Source organism: Heloderma suspectum, chromosome 3 (genome assembly GCF_057233095.1).
Source record: "Heloderma suspectum isolate Gila_16-S chromosome 3, 16-S_ref, whole genome shotgun sequence".
NCBI classification, from domain to species: domain Eukaryota; kingdom Metazoa; phylum Chordata; class Lepidosauria; order Squamata; family Helodermatidae; genus Heloderma; species Heloderma suspectum.
The window spans coordinates 330,805,961-330,829,041 of NC_139460.1; the positions used below are offsets into that span (position 1 = coordinate 330,805,961).

General features: G+C 46.5%; 1 protein-coding gene across 2 annotated transcripts; it reads left to right on the top strand.

Moving 5' to 3' along the window:
* The first annotated feature begins 529 nt into the window (after positions 1–529).
* On the top strand, positions 530–8,602 carry PIGZ (phosphatidylinositol glycan anchor biosynthesis class Z (Gwada blood group)). Of its 2 annotated transcripts, none has more exons than XM_084847905.1 (2): positions 530–2,007; positions 2,547–8,602. In XM_084847905.1, the coding sequence occupies exons 1-2, from the start codon at positions 1,890–1,892 to the stop codon at positions 4,157–4,159; spliced, it is 1,731 nt and encodes a 576-aa protein (XP_084704031.1). In that variant the 5' UTR covers positions 530–1,889; the 3' UTR covers positions 4,160–8,602. The 2 variants fall into 2 exon arrangements, with proteins under 2 accessions (XP_084704031.1, XP_084704030.1); XM_084847904.1 differs by having other exon boundaries at positions 1,621–2,019.
* The last annotated feature ends 14,479 nt before the right edge of the window (positions 8,603–23,081 follow it).

The window sequence follows — 23,081 nt, forward strand, 5'->3', positions numbered from 1 at the left end:
GGTGATCAGATGACCAGGAATACAGAAGTCTCAGTTCATTTTTATGATGTTTAGACAGGTGTCAGGGTTATGACCTGGCCCTCCTGAGCAACTCCTTAATGATATCTTATCTCCTTCAGTGTCCCACTGTAGCAGCCATATCGGGGGTCAGACTAAGTAGCCTCATGCAGTCTCATGCTTCATGTTCTTGCTGAGCTCTTTCTCCCTTAAATATATTGTTGTAAGCTGACGAGACACAGGAATTCCTTATCTTGTCAAAGCTCATACAATTGTATATCTTGTTCTCTGCTGTTCTCTTCTGTTCTCTGCTTATCACGGCTACCCTATAACCCAGTTCTTGTATTGTAGACAGTGGTGCTAGGAGAGGAGATGTTGGGGACTGCGGCCCCGCATGGGGGGGAGAGGGGGAGCCGTTTCCTGTGTGTCGCAGTATTTGTGGAGGCAGTGTGCTGGTGTGGATCGGGGCTTCTGGCTCTTTGGAAATGATTCCAGCCTTAAGCCCGCACGTTAAATAAAGAATCTCTTTTTCCTTCACTCCGTGGTCTCTCTGACTCTGGGTTCTGCAACACCACCTTCCTTCTTTTACCTTCCCTTTTCTAGTGGGGGAAAGTAAAGGAGGTAGACGTGGGGTGATTGACACTCTGGACACGGGGTTTAACCACAGCAGTTTACTGGTAAATTAAAGTGAGCAAATCACAACTAAAGGTATTTACACAAGAGAGCTGAGTGATACAAAAGGCATTAAGAAAAAATAAAAGTTGCAAAACCCAAGTTCCTTTCCTTAGGTTTCTCCAGGCTGCTTCTTCCTGCCTTTCTTTAGGCTCTGGTCTCCCCAACTCTGACTCTTACTGGCTCTCTCACTCTCTTTTTATATCCTCTTCCCTCAAAACTGAAAGTACTGTTTCAAACTTGAAGAAATGAAACAACTGGGGAAATGAAAGTGAAACTTAACTGGGGAAATTAAACTACTTCTGTGAGGGAAGTACCCCCTCCCAACAAAAACTCCAGGCTTCTAAGCCTGACCTTTTTTCCCTTTGCCTCTGTAGGCCTCAAACCTTCACAACAGATGACTAAGCATTGCAGGTAAACAAGTTTTTCCATACTACCCAACTGACAAATTCTCTCAGGGTGGTTTACAATCATTAACAGCCCGAACAACAATAAGATATGTAACTTTAGCCAATCCAGTGACAGGCACATAGCCAGTAAGACCCTTTCACCCTTCTTTTACATCTAGGAAATGGACCATGAAGGTGTTAATTAAAAGGAGATGGTTTTGACTATTCCTAACAGACTTGATACATCAAAAGGTTTCCTGCATTGAGGATCTGGAAGCCCTGGAAAAGGCATGTGATATTTTAAGTGGGCTATGAATGCCAGCACCTGGAGAGCCAGGACTGTGTACGCTGCCTAAGGCTCCTTGAGGGGAAAAGGTGGGGTATAAATGTAACAAATACACAAATAATAAATCCTGGTCAGGATGGCTGGAGCTTTAACCTTTAGTGCTGAGCTGTCCTTCAGTGTCTATTTCTTTAAATTTTATACCCATGTATGTCATGGGTGTCTGTAGTAATCCTATGTGTATCCCAAGCGGAGGGAGGGAGGGAGGGAAGTCAGACTTAAACCAAATCCTCTTAACCAGAAGTCCTCACCCCAGTTCAAGTTGTCCTGCAGCTGGATGGCCTTCTGCCAGGGATGTTGCAGCGGCACCCTGCAATTCAGAGGGGTGGACTAGATGATCTCCAACTATGACTGAAAGATGTTTTACTGATCAAACAGGTGTTGTGCTTTAAACATTTTGACTCTTTCAGGGCTCACTTTTGAGAACTGGAGGCTGCTACTGTTTCCAGTCGACACTTTCTAATCAGGGCAGGTGTGGTAAAGTTGGAATGACACCCAAAACGTTTTGGAGGGTCCTTTGCATGCTAAGAATCTGCTGGTGCCTTCTTCCTCAGACTGGCTACTTGCATCCGGATGAGTTTTTCCAGTCTCCAGAGGTCATGGCAGGTAACATATATTGTACGTCATATACTATGATGTGTTGTTGGTCTTAAAGAATCCAGTGATGGCTTTAGTCTGAAGAGTTCTTTGTATCTAAATGGGATGAGGTCTTGCTGGCTTGGATGGTTCGGGCCCACGGCAAAGCAGTTTAACAAGTCCATGTGTGTAGAATGGCTGCCTTTCAAGTTCACCATTGCTCTAAAGGGCTAAATATCGACAGTGTTAATTTATGACCACTTCAGGGTTTTTAAAATAGGATCCAGTAGATAAATATCCTAAAATAAATAAATAAAATAAAGGATTACCAACATATCGTAGTCTGGCTAAATCATTAATTTTCTGCTGGTGATTCTATTCTTAATGGTATTTATTTAGTGATTTTAATTGTTTTAAATCTTCTAATTTTAGGTTGTAAGCTGCCTCAAGGGCCAGTTTCTTCTAGCTGAAAGAGGGTATACATTAAATTAATAAATGAATAGGCCTCCACAATTGCTTGTACTGTTCCAGTAATGCCTACCACGTTGCCTTTTCTTCCTTCTCCTTAGGCAGCATATTGGACTTAAAGGTGCATCATCCATGGGAATTCCTCCCCAAATCTCCTTGCAGGACTATTGTGTTCCCATTGATTACATCTGGGGTTGCTTTCGGGGTTATTAAGACTCTTCAGCAGCTGGGCCTCTGGACAAGCTGCATCAGCAGCTATACCCTCCTCGTTTCACCCCGCCTTCTTCTCACCATATTCTCCTTCCTCCTGGACTACAGTGTTTATCAGCTAGCTCCTCTGTGGGGAGCAGATCCATGGAACTCATTGGCTTTGCTTGCTGGCTCCTACGTCACGCTTGTGTTTTACACAAGAACATTTGCTAACACGGTTGAAGGACTTCTTTTTGCCTTGCTGCTTGTATTGGTGTCTTCAGGAGCAGTCGGCAAAGAATCGGCCTCAACATCAGCCTCCAGGTGGCTGAATCCTTTAAGTCATAGACTCATTGGGATTGTAACAGTTGCTGGCTTTTTCAACAGGCCAACATTTCTGGTATTTGCTTTGACACCCCTGCTGCATTGGACTGGTATAGACACCACATGTAAACAAAGCATTAGAAGAACTGTAAACCAGCTCCTGCGGCTTGTCCCAAGTGCTGTTTTCACTGCGGTTATCTTCATAGCTGCTGATACATGGTACTTCACACCCACCCTATCGGGGCGTAGCCTGCCTAGTATCTATGAGGACAGCCCGTGGAAGACCATCTGTAGATTGCGTCAGAGCGTGGTCGTGACCCCCTTTAACTTTCTCAGCTATAACCTCAACCCTGACAACCTTGCACGGCATGGGGTTCATCCACGTGTTACACATTTTGCAGTTAACGGGGTCCTGCTTTTTGGGGTCCTTCATATAGAGGCCATCCACAATGGCTTCAGACTGCTGAAGGGCCAGATTGGCCAAGTCATCTGGCTCAGGGCACCTAAGAGGAGCTCACGCTCAGCAGCTGTATGTCCAGAAGGCAGGCTGGCACTACTAGCATTCTACTTTATTCCTCTGGCATTTCTTTCCTTATTCAGCCATCAAGAACCTCGCTTCCTCATCCCCCTTATCTCGCCTTTGGTTCTCTTGATCACACAGCACAGACAGAACCAGCAGTGGAAATCTATCAACATCGTGTTTAATATTGGTGCTGCACTTTTCTTTGGCTGCTTCCATCAGGGAGGTGTGATCCCTTGCTTGTTCCACTTGGAACATCTCACTCATTCTCCTGAGTCCCTGAGCCATCAGACACATTACACCCTCCTTTTTGCTCATACCTACATGCCTCCCAGATTTCTCCTTAACATTAACAACAGCAACACATTGGTGGAGATCATTGATATGGCTGGAGCTGAGAAAAGTCTCCTTTGCCAGATCCTGGCATCCTTAGTGAATGGTCCTGCATGCTTAGATAGGGGCCTGCACAAAGAAATAACTTGCCATGTGTTGGTTATCATTCCTGGTACCGTCAGAACAATGATAGAGCAATGCCAGTTACTGGTCAAGCATGAGACAGTGATATTTCCACATTTGACGATGGAAGACCCGCCACAAATTCCCTTTCTCCTCAGTGAGAAGTGGAGGAGTCAGTTAGGGTTGTATATCTTGCACCTGGAAAGAAACGGAGAGAGCACCTAACACTGAGGTGAGCTAAGGAAGGAGTCCAGAAGCACTTACTGGGTCACAAAGAGCCATCTAAAGTTGCCATGGTTATTACCAACCATATGTGAGGTGCGTTTTGCAGCTCCTGCTTGATGCCAGTGCTGCCTGTTGCTGTGTCACCCAAGCAGCCTGTGCCCTTCTCTTACCCCCCCAAACGCCTCCCCATCACAGCTCCTGCCTCTTCGTTTCCAGCTTCCAGCCTTTCCTTTCTAGCCTTCCCCGAAGCGTAGCCCTTTCCTCCACTACCTGTGGGAAGTTCGGCCACACATGTAGAACTTATGCAGGCCAAGCAAAGTAATATGGGAAGAAGGCATTCCGTAGATTAGTGTTATTGTGAAGGCATTTCCCCCCACCCCCACCCCCTTTCTTCTGCTCTTTAATACCATTTCCTTATTTACAATTTTTATATACTGCTCCATATTTAGAACAGATTTCGGAGCAGTGAACACAAGAGATAGAATCATAGAATAGTAGAATAGTAGGGTTGGAAGGGGCCTACAAGGCCATCGAGTCCAACCCCCTGCTCAATGCAGATAAAACAGTAAAAGCATAAAAAGATTAAAACACCAGATTAAAATTATGCTATTTTTTAAAACAGAATGCCAATAGGAACTGGCTGGTTAACGAAGGAAGGCTTTCTGGAAAAGAACTGCTTTCAGGAGGCGCCGGAAACAACACAGTGTTGGTGCCTATCTGACCTCCATGGGTAAGGAGTTCCAAAGACGGGGCCACCACACTGAAGGCTCTTCTCTTGGTGGACTCCAATCAGGCCATCGTTCCATGTAACCAGCAGGGGCATGCCCTGTGATGACCTCAGAGACCAGGCAGGTTGGTAAGGAAGAAGGCACTCTCTCAGGTATTCTGGTCCAAAGTTGTTTAGGGCTTTGTACACTAGTACTAAAACCTTAAACCTGGCCCAGAAGCAAATAGGCAGCCAATGCAGTTCCCTCAGCAAAGGAGTTACACGCTGAAAAGGGGCAGCTCCCAACAACAGCTGAGCTGCTGTGTTCTGCACTAGCTCCAGCTTCCAGACCAGCCTTAAAGGCAGCCCCACATGAAGCACATTGCAGTAAGCCAGTCTTGAGCTCACTAGTGCCTGTACCACTGTGGCCAAGCTGTCCCTGTCCAGAAGAGGCCATAATTCATGAACCGGGCAAAGCTGATAAAAGGCATCCCGAGCCGCCGTGGCCACTTGGGCCTCCAGCAATAGTGCTGGATCTAGTAGTAACTATAGACTACGGACCTGATCTTTCAGAGAGAGTGCAACCCCACCCAGAACAGGCAATGAGCCTATCTCCCAGACTCGGGAACCACTCACCCACAGGGCTTCCGTCTTACCAGGATGCAGTTTCAGTTTACTGGCCCTCATCCAGCCCATTACTGAGTTCAGGCAGTGGTCCAGGGCTTCAACAGCATCCTGACAGATAGCTGTCGAGCTTCATCTTGAATGCCTCCATTGTGGAAGAGCTCACAACCTCCCTAGGTAGTTGGTTCCATTGTCGTATTGCTCTAACAGTCAGGATGTTTTTCCTGATGTTCAGCCAGAATCTTGCTTCCTGTAACTTGAGCCCATGATTCCGTGTCCTGCACTCTGGGATGATCCAGAAGAGATCCTGGCCTTCCTCTCTGTAACAACCTTTCGAGTACTTGAAGAGCGCTGTCTTATCTCCCCTCAGTCTTATAGAATCATAGAATAGAATAGTAGGGTTGGAAGGGGCCTACAAGGCCATCTGTAGGAGGAAGTTATCCGCCACACAAGTCAGGAATTTCCTGGAGGGGCCATGTTTTGCAGAATTTGTCTCCCAACAAATATCGGGGAAATTGAAGTCCCCCATTACTACTACATCATGCTTCCTTAAAACATTGGCTATTTGCTTTTCAAAAGTTTCATCCTTGTCTTCTCCTTGATTGGGTGGCCGGTAGTAGACTCTGAATAAAAGAATAATTTTATTTAAAATTTATTTAATTTTAATTTTAAAAGGTTCCTTTTATTCTTTGCTCCATTTATTTCAACCCAGATGCTCTCGATGGGGCTACCAAGCTCCTCCTCCTGTATTTCTGTGCAGAGATATGTATTTTTCACATACAGTGCAACCCCACCTCCCTTTCTGTTCCTCCTGTTCTTTTTGAACAAGTTATATCCTTCAACTGCTGTATTCCAGTCATGAGAGTCATCCCACCAAGTCTCAGTTATACCTATCAAGTCATAATTTCCCTCCTGTATTAAGAGTTCAAGTTCGTTCTGTTTGTTTCCCATACTCTGGGCATTAGTATATAGACATCGAAGACCATGTGCTTCATAGTCTGGCTTTCTTCCTACATGTGTCTGAAGACTATTATTGGGCGCTATCAGAGCTGTTCTCTCCATTGCAGTGCATGCGCCTATGTCCATTGTTACCCCCAACATTACATCTCCCTTCCCCGTAGGATTCAGTTTAAAGCCCTCCTGATGAAGTTCTTCATGCTGTGGCCAAACACATTCTTCCCAGCCTTTCTGAGGTGCAACCCATCCCTAGCCAACAGCCCATCTTCCAGGAAGTATAGCCCGTGGTCCCAGAATCCAAATCTCTCTCGTCGGCACCACCTTCGTAGCCAGTCATTCACCCGGAGTATTTTTCGTTCCCTTTCTATCCCTCTTCTAACTACTGGAAGGATGGATGAGAAAACTATCTGGGCCCCAAAGTTCTTGAGTTTCCTTCCCAAAGCTTCAAAGTCTGACGTGATCTCTTCATAGCTCCGCTTGGCGGTATCATTTGTTCCCACATGGATGAGAAGAAAGGGATACCTGTTAGTGGGCTTTATGAGTGCAGGCAACCTTTCAGTCACGTCTCTAATCTGTCCTCCCGGGAGACAACATACCTGGCGAGTCCACGGGTCTTCGCCACATACTTGGGTCTTCTCTTCTCAAGGCTAAACAGGCCCAGTTCTTTCAGTCTCTCTTCACAGGGCTTTGTTTCCAGTCCCCTGATCATCTTTGTTGCCCTCCTCTGAACCCTCTCCAGTTTGTCTGCATCCTTCTGAAAGTGTGGTGCCCAAAACTGGACACAGTACTCCAGATGAGGCCTAACCAGTGCTGAGTAGAGGGGAACTAGTACTTCCCGGGATTTGGAATGCTTCTATTAATGCAGCCCAAAAGAGCATTTGTCTTTTTTGCAGCCACATCACATTGTGGTTTACTCTAAGTTCCAGTTCATCTCACCCTGGAGATTTGAACTCATTCAAAGTGTTAAGGAAATATCCAAGGCAGGTTAGGTTGAGCAGTCAGAAATTTATTAAAGCGCATTACGGCTGTGGGAGAGACAGATGAAACTGTCTCTCTCTCAAATAAAAGAAACAGGATGCATTTATTAAGACTGAAATTTGGAGAAGGAAGAAAATACGCTACACATGCTCAGAAACCAATTAGTACTCAGCAACAGTCTTATCAGAACAGCGACCTTCTTTAGGGACGAGTTACTTTGGTGGATAGGAATTGCCTGCTTATGAGCAAGTTACAATTATCTTCTCATGGACAGGCACATACACTCTGTCTCTCAGTCCTATGAGGCCCCTCGCCTGAACCAAGCTACTTACAAGGCCTAGTCAGGCCTGCCTTTACAATCCCCCCTTTGGCCTTTCAGGCTCACCGTCCATATCTGTATTGATATCAGTTGTTTAATCTCTTTATCTCTCTCTTCACATTTCTCTTTTCATTCTCTTAACCATCTGGTGCTGTTCAGCTTTATGTATAGTTTTTGTAAGGAATTTGATACAACATTTAATCAAAGCAATGATCACTTGGAACAAAACAATACAAACAATTATGCTTATTATATTGCACATCTTGCTGGGTGACTGGTTTTGGTAGATCTGGGTAATAGGGTTTAATCGTTTTAGGGTGCAGTCAAATGGGGATAGGCAGCTGCCTCCGAACTCGGAGGCAACCGCCTATGCAATGCGGGGCAGGAGAAGCATGGAGGGGATCGTCCCCTCCGCGCTTCACCTGCCCTGCATTTGCAGCTGATGCATTTCAGCTGTCTGGCCGCAGGAAGGCGGAGTGGGGGAAGTGGCTGCCAGATGACACATAGGATGTGTCGAACTGGCACTTCTGCCTTCCCTGCCCCAGAACGCCCCACTTTTGCCGTTTTGCGCTCCTCTTCTGAGTGCAGAGCACAGGGCTGTTCCACGCAGCCTGTGAGGCAGCATGGGAGAGGGGGAAGGTCAGTTCTCCAGAAACTAACCTATCCTATGGCCGTCTAGCCGCTCACTTACTCCCGTAGTCTGATTTAGTGGGATTTGGATCATTGGTGTGCGTCTGTGGGCTGAAGATCTAGCAGTTAGGTATATTTAAGTCCACTTGAATCTGGGTCGCTACTTTCAGGAAAGTGTTCTCTGCTTTCATGCAACAAAAGATGTCAAGCAGGAGCAGGATGCAGGTAGGCCACATCAAGAGAATGTGCCTCTGGTGGAGGCTGAGACAGCTCTTCCTTCATTAACAGGAGCTGGGCTCACTGCTAGGCTTATGCTCGCCTCACCAGCAAGTTCTTGGCTCACTACTGGTCCTTTAGAGGTGGCTATTTTGTGATCCAGAGGAGGCCCAAGTGCCAAAGGTTTAAGGTCTCACACAATAGCAGGAAAAAGGACAACAGGACAGTACCACGATGGCAACCAAAGATGTTCTTTTTGGGTCCAAAATGACCCACAGGGCTGATGAACTTCTGTTAGGGCACATCCAGCGTTGTCTGGTTCTGGGGATGTCATCTCCAGGGGGCAAAACTTTCTTGCAGTAGGATGCAGGGACCAAGGTAGGCTATCTTTGCAGCGTCAAAGGGTGCGGATGGTCAACAGCACCTTACAGGGTCTGTTTCAGTGAGGCTCAAGGGAAGACCTAGAATCATAGAATCTTCGAATAGTAGGGCTGGAAGGGGCCTACAAGGCCATCGAGTCCAACCCCCTGCTCAATGCAGGAATCCAAGTCAGAGCATCCCTGACAGATGGCTGTCCAGCCTCGTCTTGAAGGCCTCCAGTGTGGGAGAGCCCATCACCTCCCCAGGGAATTGGTTCCATTGTCGTATTGCTCTGACAGTCAGGAAGTTTTTCCTGATGTTCAGCCGGAATCTGGCTTCCTGTAACTTGAGCTCACGATTCCGTGTCCTGCACTCTGGGATGATCGAGAAGAGATCCTGGCCTTCCTCTCTGTGACAACCTTTCAAGTACTTGAAGAGCGCTATCATATCTCCCCTCAGTCTTCTCAAGGCTAAACGTGCCCCGTTCTTTCAGTCTCACTTCATAGGGCTTTGTTTCCAGTCCCCTGAACTTCTTTGTTGCCCTCCTCTGAATCCTCTCCAGTTTGTCTGCATCCTTCTGAAAGTGTGGTGCCCAGAACTGGACACAGTACTCCAGATGATGCCTAACCAGTGCTGAGTAGAGGGGAACTAGTACTTCCTGGGATTTAGAAGCTATTAATGCAGCTATTAATATCTATTCTATTAATGCAGCTCAAAAGAGCATTGGCCTTTTCTGCAGCCACATCACATTGTTGGCTCATATTCAGCTTGTGATCGACAACAATTCCAAGATCTTTCTCGCTTGTCGTGTTGTTGAGCCACGTATCCCCCATCTTGTAACTGTGCATTTGGTTTCTTTTTCCTCGGTGCAGAACTTGGCATTTATCCCTCTTAAATGTCATTCTGTTGTTTTCTGCCCAGCGCTCCAGTCTATCCAGATCACTTTGAATTTTGTGACTTCCTCTGATGGACTTTGGTGGAGACTCAGTCTCTAGGCTACAGGTTGTGACACTATTGTAGGAATGTTTGGGAGCACTTTTTAACCTCTGAATGGAAAGCCTTCACACACTTCATTAATGCTTGGTAATAGTTCAACACAGTCTCGTCACTTAAGTGCAAGTTAGTAAGATGTCCTTTAAGAGGTGCTGAAGATCGGGGTCTCACAGGCTTCTTGCTAAGGATCTCATGGGCACTGAGCACAGTTGGTGTGAAGTGGCATGTATGTTTATCGGGGCCAAAGGTAAAGCATTTTTGCCATTTAAGTCCAGTTTCAGCACAGATGTTGGCTAATTTGTTCTTTAAGGCACCATTCTTTTATTCTACCAGCCCTGCTGGCTGGGGATGGTAGGGGCACTGGAGATGCTGTTGCATTTGCAGAGCTTTGTACACAGAACTAATACATATTTAAAAGTACAACATTTCTTCATCTGAATGAAATCTATTTGTATGTTAAAAGAAAGCTTACAAGTCTCTTAACCCTCAGTTCAGTCACTCTGGTTTCCAGGGGAGTGACGGGGCGCCGTACTTTGGGGCTGGCTATCTGAGCAGGAGGTGCACCTTCTTTCCTTCAGATGAGAACAGATAACCGGCCAATTCACTCAGGAGTCTATAGAGCAAGTCTCACTTAGTTAGAAAACTGTCAGAAAGTACACACACTGCTGGCCCCCCTTCACCAAGGCCTTTCTCTTTTGGCAGCAAAATAAGTTTTCTCACAGTACAGAATGAAGCATTCCTTATCAGTTAGAAGGGACACAGTGTGAAGAGCGATTACTGTGCATTGTTTTAGCTTTTGCTAGTAGCAAAAAGCATGGCTTTCACGTTATATGAATACAGCTATGAGAACAAATTGTAAAATCATGAAAATTGCCAACTTTCTAGCAAATCAGCATATCAGTGCTATTGATTACTGCATTATTACTGCATATGATTCTGGGCAAATTCACACCTGACTGCTTGCCATTCTTCTGAAACTAAATCTAATACAATTCTCCCTTAAATTCTCACAGATTCACAGTTCTATATGCCGTTGTTTATAAAGCAATTAAAACAGATCTAAAATAACTACGCTTGCTAGGCTACATACAAAGCAAAAAGACAAAGCAAGAAAATAATAACTATACAACAATGGGACAATGCACAACCCATAGGATTTAAATCCACTGTTACTTCAGTGTACAAATATATCTCACAAGTGACTTTCAATACAAATTTACACTTGCTCAGACCACTTTAAAATCACATTCTCATCTTGACAGCATCATTCTAGCACATGCATCATCTCTCAACAAACATTCAGTTTAGCTTGCATTTTCTTCTTTGTGAAGTAACCCTTACTGGTGCACACAGAAGGTTGAGCTTAAGCCACAATACATGTTCAAACACATTAGCTAATACATGACCAAACAGACAATCCTCAGCCATCACTCACTATTGCCAGTCACACACAGTAACTGCATCTTGATTTTTACATGGGAGAAGCTGCTGTTGTATTTTATGACTAAGAGGAGTAAAAAGCTCACACTCCCACATGGCAAGAACAACAGGTACAAATACAGATATAAAGACATTTTCTCTAAAAGCAAAAACAAAGTTACTGGGTACATTAAACACATTACTGGACTGGAAACAAAGCTCAAGGAAGAGAGACTGAAAGAACTTGGGCATATTTAGCCTTGAGAAGAGAAGACTGAGGGGAGATATGATAGCGCTTTTCAAGTACTTGAAAGGTTGTCCCAGAGAGGAAGGCCAGAATCTCTTCTTGATCATCCCAGAGCGCAGGACATGGAATAATGGGCTCAAGTTACAGGAAGCCAGATTCCGGCTGAACATCAGGAGAAACTTCCTGACTGTTAGAGCAATACGACAATGGAACCAATGACCTAGGGAGGTGGTGGGCTCTCCCACACTGGAGGCATTCAAGATGAGGCTGGACAGCCATCTGTCAGGGATGCTGTGACTCGGATTCCTGCATTGAGCAGGGGGTTGGACTCGATGGCCTTGTAGGCCCCTTCCAACCCTACTATTCTGATTATTCAAATGTATGCAACTTGCTTGATCTAAACCATTGTGGCACCTTCACCCCTTAGGGGATTGACTCAATAGATTCTACCCCTATCTGTTACTACAAGGTGGGGAAGAAGGACCAGGGGCGCTACCAGGTGGCCGTCTGGGGAGCGCCACAAATGGTCAGTGTACTGAGAACAACCAGCCAGTCTCCACTTCTCTTTTTCAACATTTGGGCCTGATTTTGGAGTTGTGCTTGTTGTTGTTTATTCGGTCAGTCGCTTCTGACTCTTTGTGACTTCATGGACCAGCCCACGCCAGAGCTTCCTGTCGGCCGTCGCCACCCCCAGCTCCCCAAGGTCGAGTCCGTCACCTCCAGAATATCATCCATTGGAGTTGTGCACCATCTTCAAAAGTAACCATGGGAGACTGGTTTATTGGCAGTAGCCCTAGCGAGGGAAAAAGTTCTGCCACTTGAGCGGGAGTACAGTTAGGCAAAAGAACTTGTTCAATTACAGTATGGGACGTACAGCCAACCTATCTCTTCAGCATTTCTTTGACAGGACTCATGTACAAAATACACACAACCTACATTAGTCAGTGGCTCATCTGACAAGTGTGGACGTGGCTTTGCTAGGTGCTCAACCACGTCTAAATAATCATAAGGGGTACCCCAGCAGGATCAGGCAGCAAAGAAGCGGGATTTGGAGTGGAACAACGTTGCACTGTAATATGACTGCCAGAGAGAAGCAAAATTTCATACCTGAAGGGGCATGATTGAGATAGGTGCTGAGTCCTTGCTTTAAGTAGAAGAGCTGCCACTGAGTGAGGTACACAAAGAGTTAAAGGAGAACTTAACACAGTATTTTTGGAGGCTTGAACAAGGAGGGCAGCACCTGCAGAATCAGGGAAAATACTGTAATATGTCACTAGCCAGTTCTTTATGCTTTTAGGTAAGCACACTAAGAGGATAATAATTTTTTTTTCTCATAACAGAAGAGAGTGAACGGAATAATCAGGAAGCCCAAGTTGTTTCAGAACAGTGCTTGTTTTGGAGCAATGGAAGCAGATTCAGCTTTGGAAGACCAGAAAAGTGGCTCGGGAATACCTAAATATACTCTGTCAGGGAATATAGCGCAACCAAGTTTACACAAGAGGTCTCTGGTCAATAGAAAGAAACGGGCATTGATGAAGTTACAACCCTGCTGCAGCTGGTCTAGGGGCTATACAAGGAAGCAAGCTCCCAGAGAGCGAGCGATCAGAGCAAGTGAACAGGGAGAGCAAATGGGTTGGCCAGGGGAGTTCAGCAGGGGAGGTCAAGGGGGAGGCCCCTAACATTCCCCCCATTTCCCCCCTTTTTCATTGTTTAAAATTTTCATTTTCTTGTAACACACACTTCCATACCAGTGGGACAGTGTTTTTACCCTCCAGTGAATAGAGGACAAAGCACAGGCTATTCGAGTACAATCAGAAAGCTAGAAACATAAAGGGAATAGAGACTATGGAAGGAAAAGATACTCCAGTGGTGGTAACCTGCAATGGCTGTGCAATGTTTGTTTTCTTGCCTGAGATCAATATGGCCTACATGTGCAACAAGCTGGACAGCCATCTCTCAGGGATGCTTTGACTTGGATTCCTGCATTGAGCAGGGGTTGGACTCAGTGGTCTTATAGGCCCCTTTCAACCCTACTATACCATGATTCTAAGTGCAAGTTGATTGCCCTGTTGGAAGACAAGGTAAGAGGACTGGAGCGGTGACTGTCAACCCTCCAGGGAATAAGAGAAGACAAAGAGTTCTTAGAACAGTGGAATTACAGTGGCAAAGCAAAGTACAGAAGCCAGAAGAGCAATAGCAAGGTGAGGCAGAAGAGGAAAATGCTGAGGTGAGGAAAAATGAAGAAGAGGATACTTCTCGGAAAAGGGTGACAGGAGCAGAAGAACTAGAAGCCACTCAGCACCAGTGGAAGCAGTGGAACTATGGAACCATTTTCAGGTACTTGAGGATGAGACTGGAGGACAGCCTGCAGGGGAAGAATTACAGGGGACCATGCATGAGAGCGAGCAAGAGGGTGAAGGTCAATTAAGCAGAGGCAATGAAACCAAGGCCTACAATTACAAAAACATAGAATCATCGAATAGTAGGGTTGGAAGGGGTCTACAAGGCCATCGGGTCCAATCCCCTGCTCAATGCAGGAATCCAAGTCAGAGCATCCCTGACAGATGGCTGTCCAGCCTCGTCTTGAAGGCCTCCAGTGTGGGAGAGCCCACCACCTCCCTAGGGAATGGGTTCCATTGTTGCATTGCTCTAACAATCAGGATGTTTTTCCTGATGTTCAGCCGGAATCTGGCTTCCTGTAACTTGAGCCCATGATTCCATGTCCTGCGCTCTGGGATGATCGAGAAGAGATCCTGGCCTTCCTCTCTGGGACAACCTTTCAAGTACTTGAAGAGCGCTATCATATCTCCCCTCAGTCTTCTCTTCTCCAGGCTAAACATGCCCAAGTTCTTTCAGTCTCTCTTCATAGGGCTTTGTTTCCAGTCCCCTGATCATCTTTGTTGCCCTCCTCTGAACCCTCTCCAGTTTGTCTGCATCCTTCTGAAAGTGTGGTGCCCAGAACTGGACACAGTACTCCAGATGAGGCCTAACCAGTGCTGAGTAGAGGGGAACTAGTACTTCCCGGGATTTGGAAGCGATGCTTCTATGAATGCAGCCCAAAAGAGCATTTGCCTTTTTTGTTGTTGGCTCATACTCAGCTTGTGATCGACAACAATTCCACGATCCTTCTCGCTTGTAGTGTTGTTGAGCCACGTATCACCCATCTTGTAACTGTGCATTTGGTTTCTTTTTCCTCGGTGCAGAACTTGGCATTGATCCCTATTAAATGTCATTCTGTTGTTTTCTGCCCAGCGCTCCAGTCTATCCAGATCCCTTTGAATTTTGTTTCTGTCTTCCAAAGTATTAGCTATCCCGCCCAATTTGGTGTCACCTGCAAATTTGAGCAGCATTCCCTGCACCTCCTCCTCCAAGTCACTCATAACAATGTTGAAGAGCACTGGGCCCAGGACTGAGCCCTGCGGTACCCCACTCGTTACCTCTCCCCAAGTTGAGAAGGTCCCATTGATAAGCACTCTTTGAGTCTGATTCTGTAGCCAACTCTGGATGCACCGGATCATTGTTTCATCTAGCCCACTTTGAGCTAGTTTGCTCATCAGGAGATCATGGGGCACTTTGTCGAAAGCTTTGCTGAAGTCGAGGTATATTATGTGCACAGCATTCCCACGGTCCACAAGGGAGGTGACTTGATCCAAAAATGAGATCAGATTCGTCTGGCAGGACTTGTTTTTGACAAATCCATGTTGGCTTTGAGTAATCACGGCATTGTTTTCAAGGTGCTTCCAGATGGATTGCTTTATCATCTGCTCCAGACTTTTCCCAGGGATTGATGTCAGACTGACTGCTCTGTAGTTCCCAGGTTCCTCCTTTTTACCCTTTTTGAAGATAGGGACAACGTTAGCCCTCCTCCAGTCATCTGGCACTTCCCCCATCCTCCATGATTTCTCAAAGAGAATAGACAGCGGTTCTGAGAGTTCTTCTACCAGTTCCTTTATTCCTCTAGGATGCAGTTCATCTGGCCCTGGAGATTTGAACTCATTCAAAGTCATTAGTTGTTCCTTGACCATATGCCTATCGATCTCAAGCTGCAATCCTGCCCCTTCAGCCTGTACTTCGTCTTTGCAAGGGGGGTCATAGACCCTCTTTTGGGAGAAGACTGAGCCAAAGTAGGAATTGAGCACCTCTGCCTTTTCTTTGTCATCTGTTTTCATTTTGCTATCCTTATTTAATAGCTGAACCACCATTTCTTTCCTCTGTCTTTTACTATGCACGTAGCTGAAGAAAGCCTTTTTGTTGCTTTTAGCCTCCCTCGCTAACCTCAGCTCGTTCTCTGCTTTAGCCTTCCTGACACCATCCCTGCAATTCTGTGCTCCCTGCCTGTACTCTTCCTTTGTTCCTTTGTACTTGGCCTTCTTTCCACTTCGTATATGTGTCTTTTTTTGTTTTCAGGTCATCTCTAAGCTTTTTGTGAATCACATTGGCTTCTTCTGTTGTCTTCCACCTTTTCTTCTTGTTGGAATTGTTTGTAATTGTGCCTTGATAATTTCCTTTTTTAAAAGCTCCCACCCATCTTGGACTCCTTTTCTCGCTAGTGTCGCTTGCCATGGGACCTTACTGATCATTGTTCTGAGTTTATTAAAATCAGCTTTCCTAAAATCCAGGGTACGCGTTTGAGTACACTCGTCTTTTGCTTCCCTTAGAACCAAGAACTCAAGTACAACATGGTCCCTTTCCCCCAGAGTTCCTGTAACTGCTACTTTATCCACTAAGTCATCTCTGTTGGTTAGGATCAAGTCAAGGATAGCCGATCCTCTAGTTCCTTCCTCTACTTTCTGTAGGAGGAAGTTATCCGCCATACAAGTCAATACAAGGAATTTCCTGGAGGGGCCATGTTTTGCAGAATTTGTCTCCCAACAAATATTGGGGAAATTGAAGTCCCCCATTACTACTACATCAGGCTTCCTTAAAACATTGGCTATTAGCTTTTCAAAAGTTTCATCCTCATCTTCTCCTTGATTGGGTGGCCGGTAGTAGACTCTGACCACCAGGTGCCTTTTATTCTTTGCTCCATTTATTTTCATAGAATCATAGAATAGTAGGGTTGGAAGGGGCCTACAAGGCCATCGAGTCCAACCTCCTGCTCAATGCAGGAATCCAAGTCAGATGCTCCAGATGCTCTCGATGGGGCTACCAAGCTCATCCTCCCATATTTCTGTGCAGAGATATGTGTTTTTCACATACAGTGCAACCCCACCTCCCTTTCTGTTCCTCCTGTTCTTTTGGAACAAGTTATATCCTTCAATTGCTGTATTCCAGTCATGGGAGTCATCCCACCAAGTCTCAGTTACACCTATCAAGTCATAATTTCCCTCTTGTATTAAGAGTTCAAGTTCGTTCTGTTTGTTTCCCATACTCCGGGCATTAGTATATAGACATCGAATGCCATGTGCTTCATAGTCTGGCTTTCTTCCAACATGTGTCTGAAGACTATGATGGGGCGCTATCAGAGCTGTTCTCTCCATTGCAGTGCATGCGCCTACATCCATTGTTACCCCCAACTTTACATCTCCCTTCCCCGTAGGATTCAGCTTCAGGGCCTGGAGATTTAGGGGCGCAATGCAGTATTTAATATCTCAGTGGCTCCAATGATTGTATTCATAATAAAACTTCTTCCACTCAAAACACATTCAGTAATACCTTACTATTTCGACAGGCCAACATGATTATCCTCTGCCAGCACATTTCCAACTGCACTGGCTGCCTGTCCATTTCCAGGACAGGGCTTTGAATGCTAATTTCCTGATTCAAAGTGCTGGTATTAGCATTCAAAGCCCTAAGCGGCTTGGGACCAGGATATCTGAAGGACTGTCTCCTCCCGTATGTACCTGCCCAGACGCTATGATCATCTTCAATGGCCCTTCTCCAGGAGCCCCTGCCAAAGGAAGTGAAGTAGGTGGATATCAAGAAGAGGGCCTCTTCTGCTGTGGCACCCTGGTTGAGGAATGAGCATCCCAGAGAAGCTTGCCTTGCACCTATGTTATGCTCTTTCCGGCACCAGGTTAAATCCCTTTTATTTTCCCAGGCATTTTAGTCTTTTAGCTCTGTTGCTTTAAATCAGCTACAGTACTTTAAATCTCTGCATTGCTGCTAGGTTTTATTCTGGTTGTACTTTTATACTGTAGTTTTAAGCTTTTATATTTTATACTGTAATTTATTTTGTAATTTATCTTATTATTTATTTATTTACAATATCTATATACCGCTCTACATCAAAGATTTCAGAGTAGTGAACAACAAAAGAATAAAACCCCATAATTAAAAGTTAAAACATTTTGAAGAACAGATCCTGAACTCAATAAATCAAGGAAGGCCTCTCGATATAGCAATGTCTTCAGGACATGCTGAAAACAACACAATGTTGGTGCCAGCCTGACCTCCAAAGGCAGGGAATTCCACAGGAAGAGGGCCACCACACTGCACGGGCTTTTCCTGGTGGACTCCAACCGGCCGCCCGTAGGTCATAGATCATAGAATAGTAGGGTTGGAAGGGGCCTACAAGGCCATTGAGTCCAACCCCCTGCTCAATGCAGGAATCCAAGTCAGAGCATCCCTGACAGGTGGCTGTCCAGCCTCGTCTTGAAGGCCTCCAGTGTGAGAGAGCCCACCACCTCCCTAGGTCATTGGTTCCATTGTCGTATTGCTCTAGCAGTTAGGAAGTTTTTCCTGATGTTCAGCCGGAATCTGGCTTCCTGTCACTTGAGCCCATGATTCCGTGTCCTGCACTCTGGGATGATCGAGAAGAGATCCTGGCCTTCCTCTCTGGGACAACCTTTCAAGTCCTTGAACAGCGCTGTCATATCTCCCCTCAGTCTTCTCTTCTCAAGGCTAAACATGCCCAGTTCTTTCAGTCTCTCTTCATGGGGCTTTGTCCGTGTGGAACCACCAGGAGCAAGCCCTGCAATGACCTCAGTGACCAGGCAGGTTGATAAAGAAGAAGGCTCTCTCTCAGGTATCCTGGTCCCAAGTTGTTTAGGGCCTTGTACATGAGTACTAATACCTGAAATCTGGCCTGGTAGCGAATAGGCAGCCAGTGCAGTTCCCTCAGCAAAGGAGTTGCAAGCTGAAAGGGGCTGCTCCCAACAACACTCAAGCTGCTGCATTCTGCACTAGCTCCAGCTTCCAGAGCAGCCTCAAGGGCAGCCCCACACAGAGCGCATTGCAGTAATCCAGTCTTGAGGTTACTAATGCCTGTACCACTGTGGCCAAGCTATCCCTGTCCAGGAGAAGCTGTAGTTGGCGAACCAGCTGAAGCTGGTAAAAGGCACTCTGAGCTGCAGCGGCCACTTGGGCTTCCAGCGACAGTGATGGATCTAGGAGTAATCCCAGACTACAGACCCGATCTTTCAGAGGGAGTGCAGCCCCACCCAGAACAGGCAATCGGCCTATCTCCCGGACTTGGGAACCACTCACCCACAGGGCTTCCCTCTTGCCAGGATTCTGTTTCAGTTTATTGGCTCTCATCCAGCCCATAACTGAGTTCAGGCACTGGTCCAGGATTTGCAGTGTCTCCTGATTCAGATGTCACAGGGAGATAGAGCTGCATGTCATCAGCATACTGATGGCACTTGGCTCCATATCCCCTGATGGCCGCTCCCAGGGGCTGCATATAGATGTTAAACAACACTGGGGACAAGATGGTATCCTGCAGCACCCTATAGCTCAATTGCCAAGGAATAGTCGCCTAATGTTACTCTCTGGTCTAGCAGGGGGTCTTCTTACATTGCAGACTACTCGATTAACAAGACCCGCTGCCTCTCCCTTGCTGGCTCTTCAGCTGTGCTGTTTCTCTCGTGGACACTGTGTTGGGGCGCATATGGGCAGGGGGCATGGAGTCCTCTACCAGCACTGCAGCCGCCCAGCTTGTTCCCCCAGCAGCAGCAGCCCATCTCCTCCGACATCTTGGGCAGGTGGGTGCTGTGACGGAGTCTCTCAGCGCGCCCACCTCTTGGGGCATCTGTGTAGCCCTGCTGATTCTCCACTATCAAATGAAACATGGGAAGTGCTCTTTTGCTTGGGCAAGAAGGGAAGTTGTAAACTGCAGGGGATTTGCCTGTGCTCCAACGGAACAAGCACAGAACGGAACATCAGGAAAAACTTCCTGACTGTAAGAGCAATACGACAATGGAACCAATGACCTGGGGAGGTGGTGGGCTCTCCCACACTGGAGGCCTTCAAGACGAGGCTGGACAGCCACCTGTCAGGGATGCTCTGACTTGGATTCCTGCATTGAGCAGGGGGTTGGACTCGATGGCCTTGTAGGCCCCTTCCAACCCTACTATTCTATGATTATATGATAAGCAGACCTTGGAGTCAGGTTCCTGCTGCTGCGGCCAAAGCTGACTCTTGCCAATGCTCCTGTCACTAAGGCAGTGGCTTATCACAGGTGTCCAAACGCAGCCTGCCTCCTCCCTCGCAAGACACACACGCGCACACACCTGCTGGGACTCTTTTGACAAACCTTTTTACTGCTTAGATGAGGTTCCATCCTGGAACAGTGAAGCCAGTTGGTGATAGCCTAGATCTGCCAGCACTTCTGCCACAGACTTCCATAAGAAGCAGCAGCAGAAATATTTTCCATGACATATGTAGGACTTTAAAATGGAGATTTTAAACTCTGTAACTTTAAAAATATGAAACTGTTTTTTCACCAACCCAGTGGAGGGGAAAGTTCCTCGAGTTTTTGACATAACCCAACAGGTAAAAAAAAAAGTATGTTTCAGGTCATTGAAGGCTCTAATTTAAAACATTTACAATGTATTTATTCTCTATTATTTGCAATATTTATTAGAAATATTTATATATTTATTATTTACAACATTTATATACTGCTCCACATCTAAACAGATTCGAGTCGTGAACAATTAAACCTAAAAAGAATAAAACACCATATTAAAAATGTTTTTTAAAAAACAGAATATCAGTAAAAACCATGGCTGGTCAGTCAAGGAAGGCTTCTTGAAATAAAGATGTTTTCAGGAAGTGCCAAAAACAATATTGGCACCTGCCAGAGACAGGGAGTTCTATAACAAGGGGGCCACCAAACTGAGGGCTCTTCTTTGGGTGGACTCCAGTTGGGCCAGAGGTCCATGCGGAACCAGCCGAAGTATGCCTTCGGATGACCTCAGCGACCAGGTGTGTGGGTAAGGGAGAAAGTGCTGTGAAAGTGGGCCTGACTAGGCCCGGTAGGTAGCTTCGTTCAGGCAAGATGCCTGATGGGATTGAGAGTGCGTCTGTGCCTGACCATGAGAAGGTGATTGTGACTTGCTCATAAGTAGGGATGTACGAAAGTTCCGCCACAGATCACGGGGAGGCCGAAAGCCAGCGCATTGGGCCCCCCGAAATCAAGTGCCAGAACGGCCCACCCCCCCGCCCGGGACTAACCTTGGGCGGATCTTCCTGGCAGGCGCGGCTCCAGTTTGGCAGCCGCGGTGGCTGGTCTTCCGACTGGCTGCCGCTGCCGCCATTTCCAGGTGAAAAAAAACAACAAAAGTGATAGGCTACGTAAAGATTTACGTAGCCTATCACGGCTAGATTTTAAAAAAACACCGTGATAGGCTACGTAAATATTTACGTAGCCTATCACAACTGACTTAAAAACAAAACAAAACACGCGTACGCAAATGGCGGTGGCCATGGCCGCCATCATTTGCGTTCCTTATTTTGGCACGTCTTAGTCTACGTAAACATTTACGTAGACTAAGACGGCGAAAATAAGGGGAACGCAAATAGCGTAGACGCTACGCTATTTGTGTTCCCCTTATTTTCGCCGTCTTAGTCTATGTAAACGTTTACATACACTAAGACGTGCCAAAATAAGGAACGCAAATGGCAGCGGCCATGGCCGCCACCATTTGCGTATGTGCGTGTTTTTGTTTTAAATCAGCCGTGATAGGCTACGTAAACATTTACGTAGATTATCATGGCTGACTGCAGGGACGCAAACGGCGGCAGCTACTACAGCCGCCGCCATTTGTGTCCCTGCTAGCCAGTGGCTGGATGTCCAGGATTCCGGGCAGGCCGGCCAGGATTCCAGGGAGAGGGACGGAATGCCTCCCCCCCACCCCCCATCAGCATAATCCCCGAAAGGTGATTTTCGTGCATCCCTACTCATAAGCAAGAAATTCCTATCCACCAAAGTAACTCGTCCCTAAAGATAAGAAGGCCACTGTGCTGAGAAGACTGTTGGTGAGTACTAATTGGTTTCTGAGCATGCATAGAGTATTTTCTTTGTTCCATGTATTCTCCAACTTTCAGCCTGAATAAATGCAGCCTGTTTCTTTTATCTGGGAGAGAAAGTTTCGTCTGTCATTCCCCCAGCCATGACGTGCGTTAATAAATTTCTGACTGTTCAGCCTAACCTGCCTTGGATATTTCCTTAACAGGGTCAAGTATCATTTTTAGAGGTTGGTTCAAAGATAGCTCATGGTTGGGGGGAAGCCAAAGTAAACAGATAACATTTTCAACAAATGTCAAAAGCAAGCCAGCGTTGAGGCCTGACATGCCCCAGAGGGGAGATCATTTCACAGGGTGGGTGCCAACGCAGAGAAGGCCCGTCCCTGTGTCACCGCCAAGTGGAATTCTGTACACCCCAGCATAGACAACAAAGCCTCTCTTGAAGATTCTAGTGGCCTAGGAGGTTGGTATAGCAGATGGTCCTTGAGGAGCTCTGATCCCGAGTTGTACAGGGCTTTGGACGCTAATATCAATACCTAATCCTAGCTCAGTAGCAGTCTGGCAGCCAGTGTAGATCCTTTAGTGCAGGTGTAATGTGTGTGCAGTAAGGCATCTGTCAGTAACCATGCCACTGCATTCTGCATTGGCTGCAGCTTCCAAACCAGTCCTAAGGGCAGCCTCACTTGAAGCACATTGCAGCAATCCAGTCTTGAGCTTGCTAGTGCCTGTACCACTGTGGCCAAGCTATCCCTGTTCAGGAGAAGCTGTAGTTGGAGAACCAGCTGAAGCTGGTAAAAGGCACCCTGAGCTGCAGCGGCCACTTCAGCTTCCAGCGACAGTGATGGATCTAGGAGTACCGCCAGACTACGGACCTGATCTTTCAGAGAGAGTGCAACCCCACCCAGAACAGGCAATGAGCCTATCTCCCGGACTTGGGAACAACTCACCCACAGGGCTGCCGTTACCAGGATGCAGTTTCAGTTTATTGGCCCTCATCCAGCCCATTACTGAGTTCAGGCAATGGTCCAGGGCTTCAACAGCCTCTCTTGATTCAGATGTCAAAGGGAGATAGAGCTGTGTGTCATCAGCATACGTGCACTACAGTAATCCAATTTCCACGTTACCAGTGCATGGATCACAGTGACCAGGCTATCCCTGTTCAGGAATGGGGGCGGCTGGCATACCAAAGCTTGTAGCAGATGACACTCCTAGCCACAGAGGTCACTTGGGCTTCCAGTGACAGCAGTGGATCCAGGAATACCCCTCAACTGTGAATCTGCTG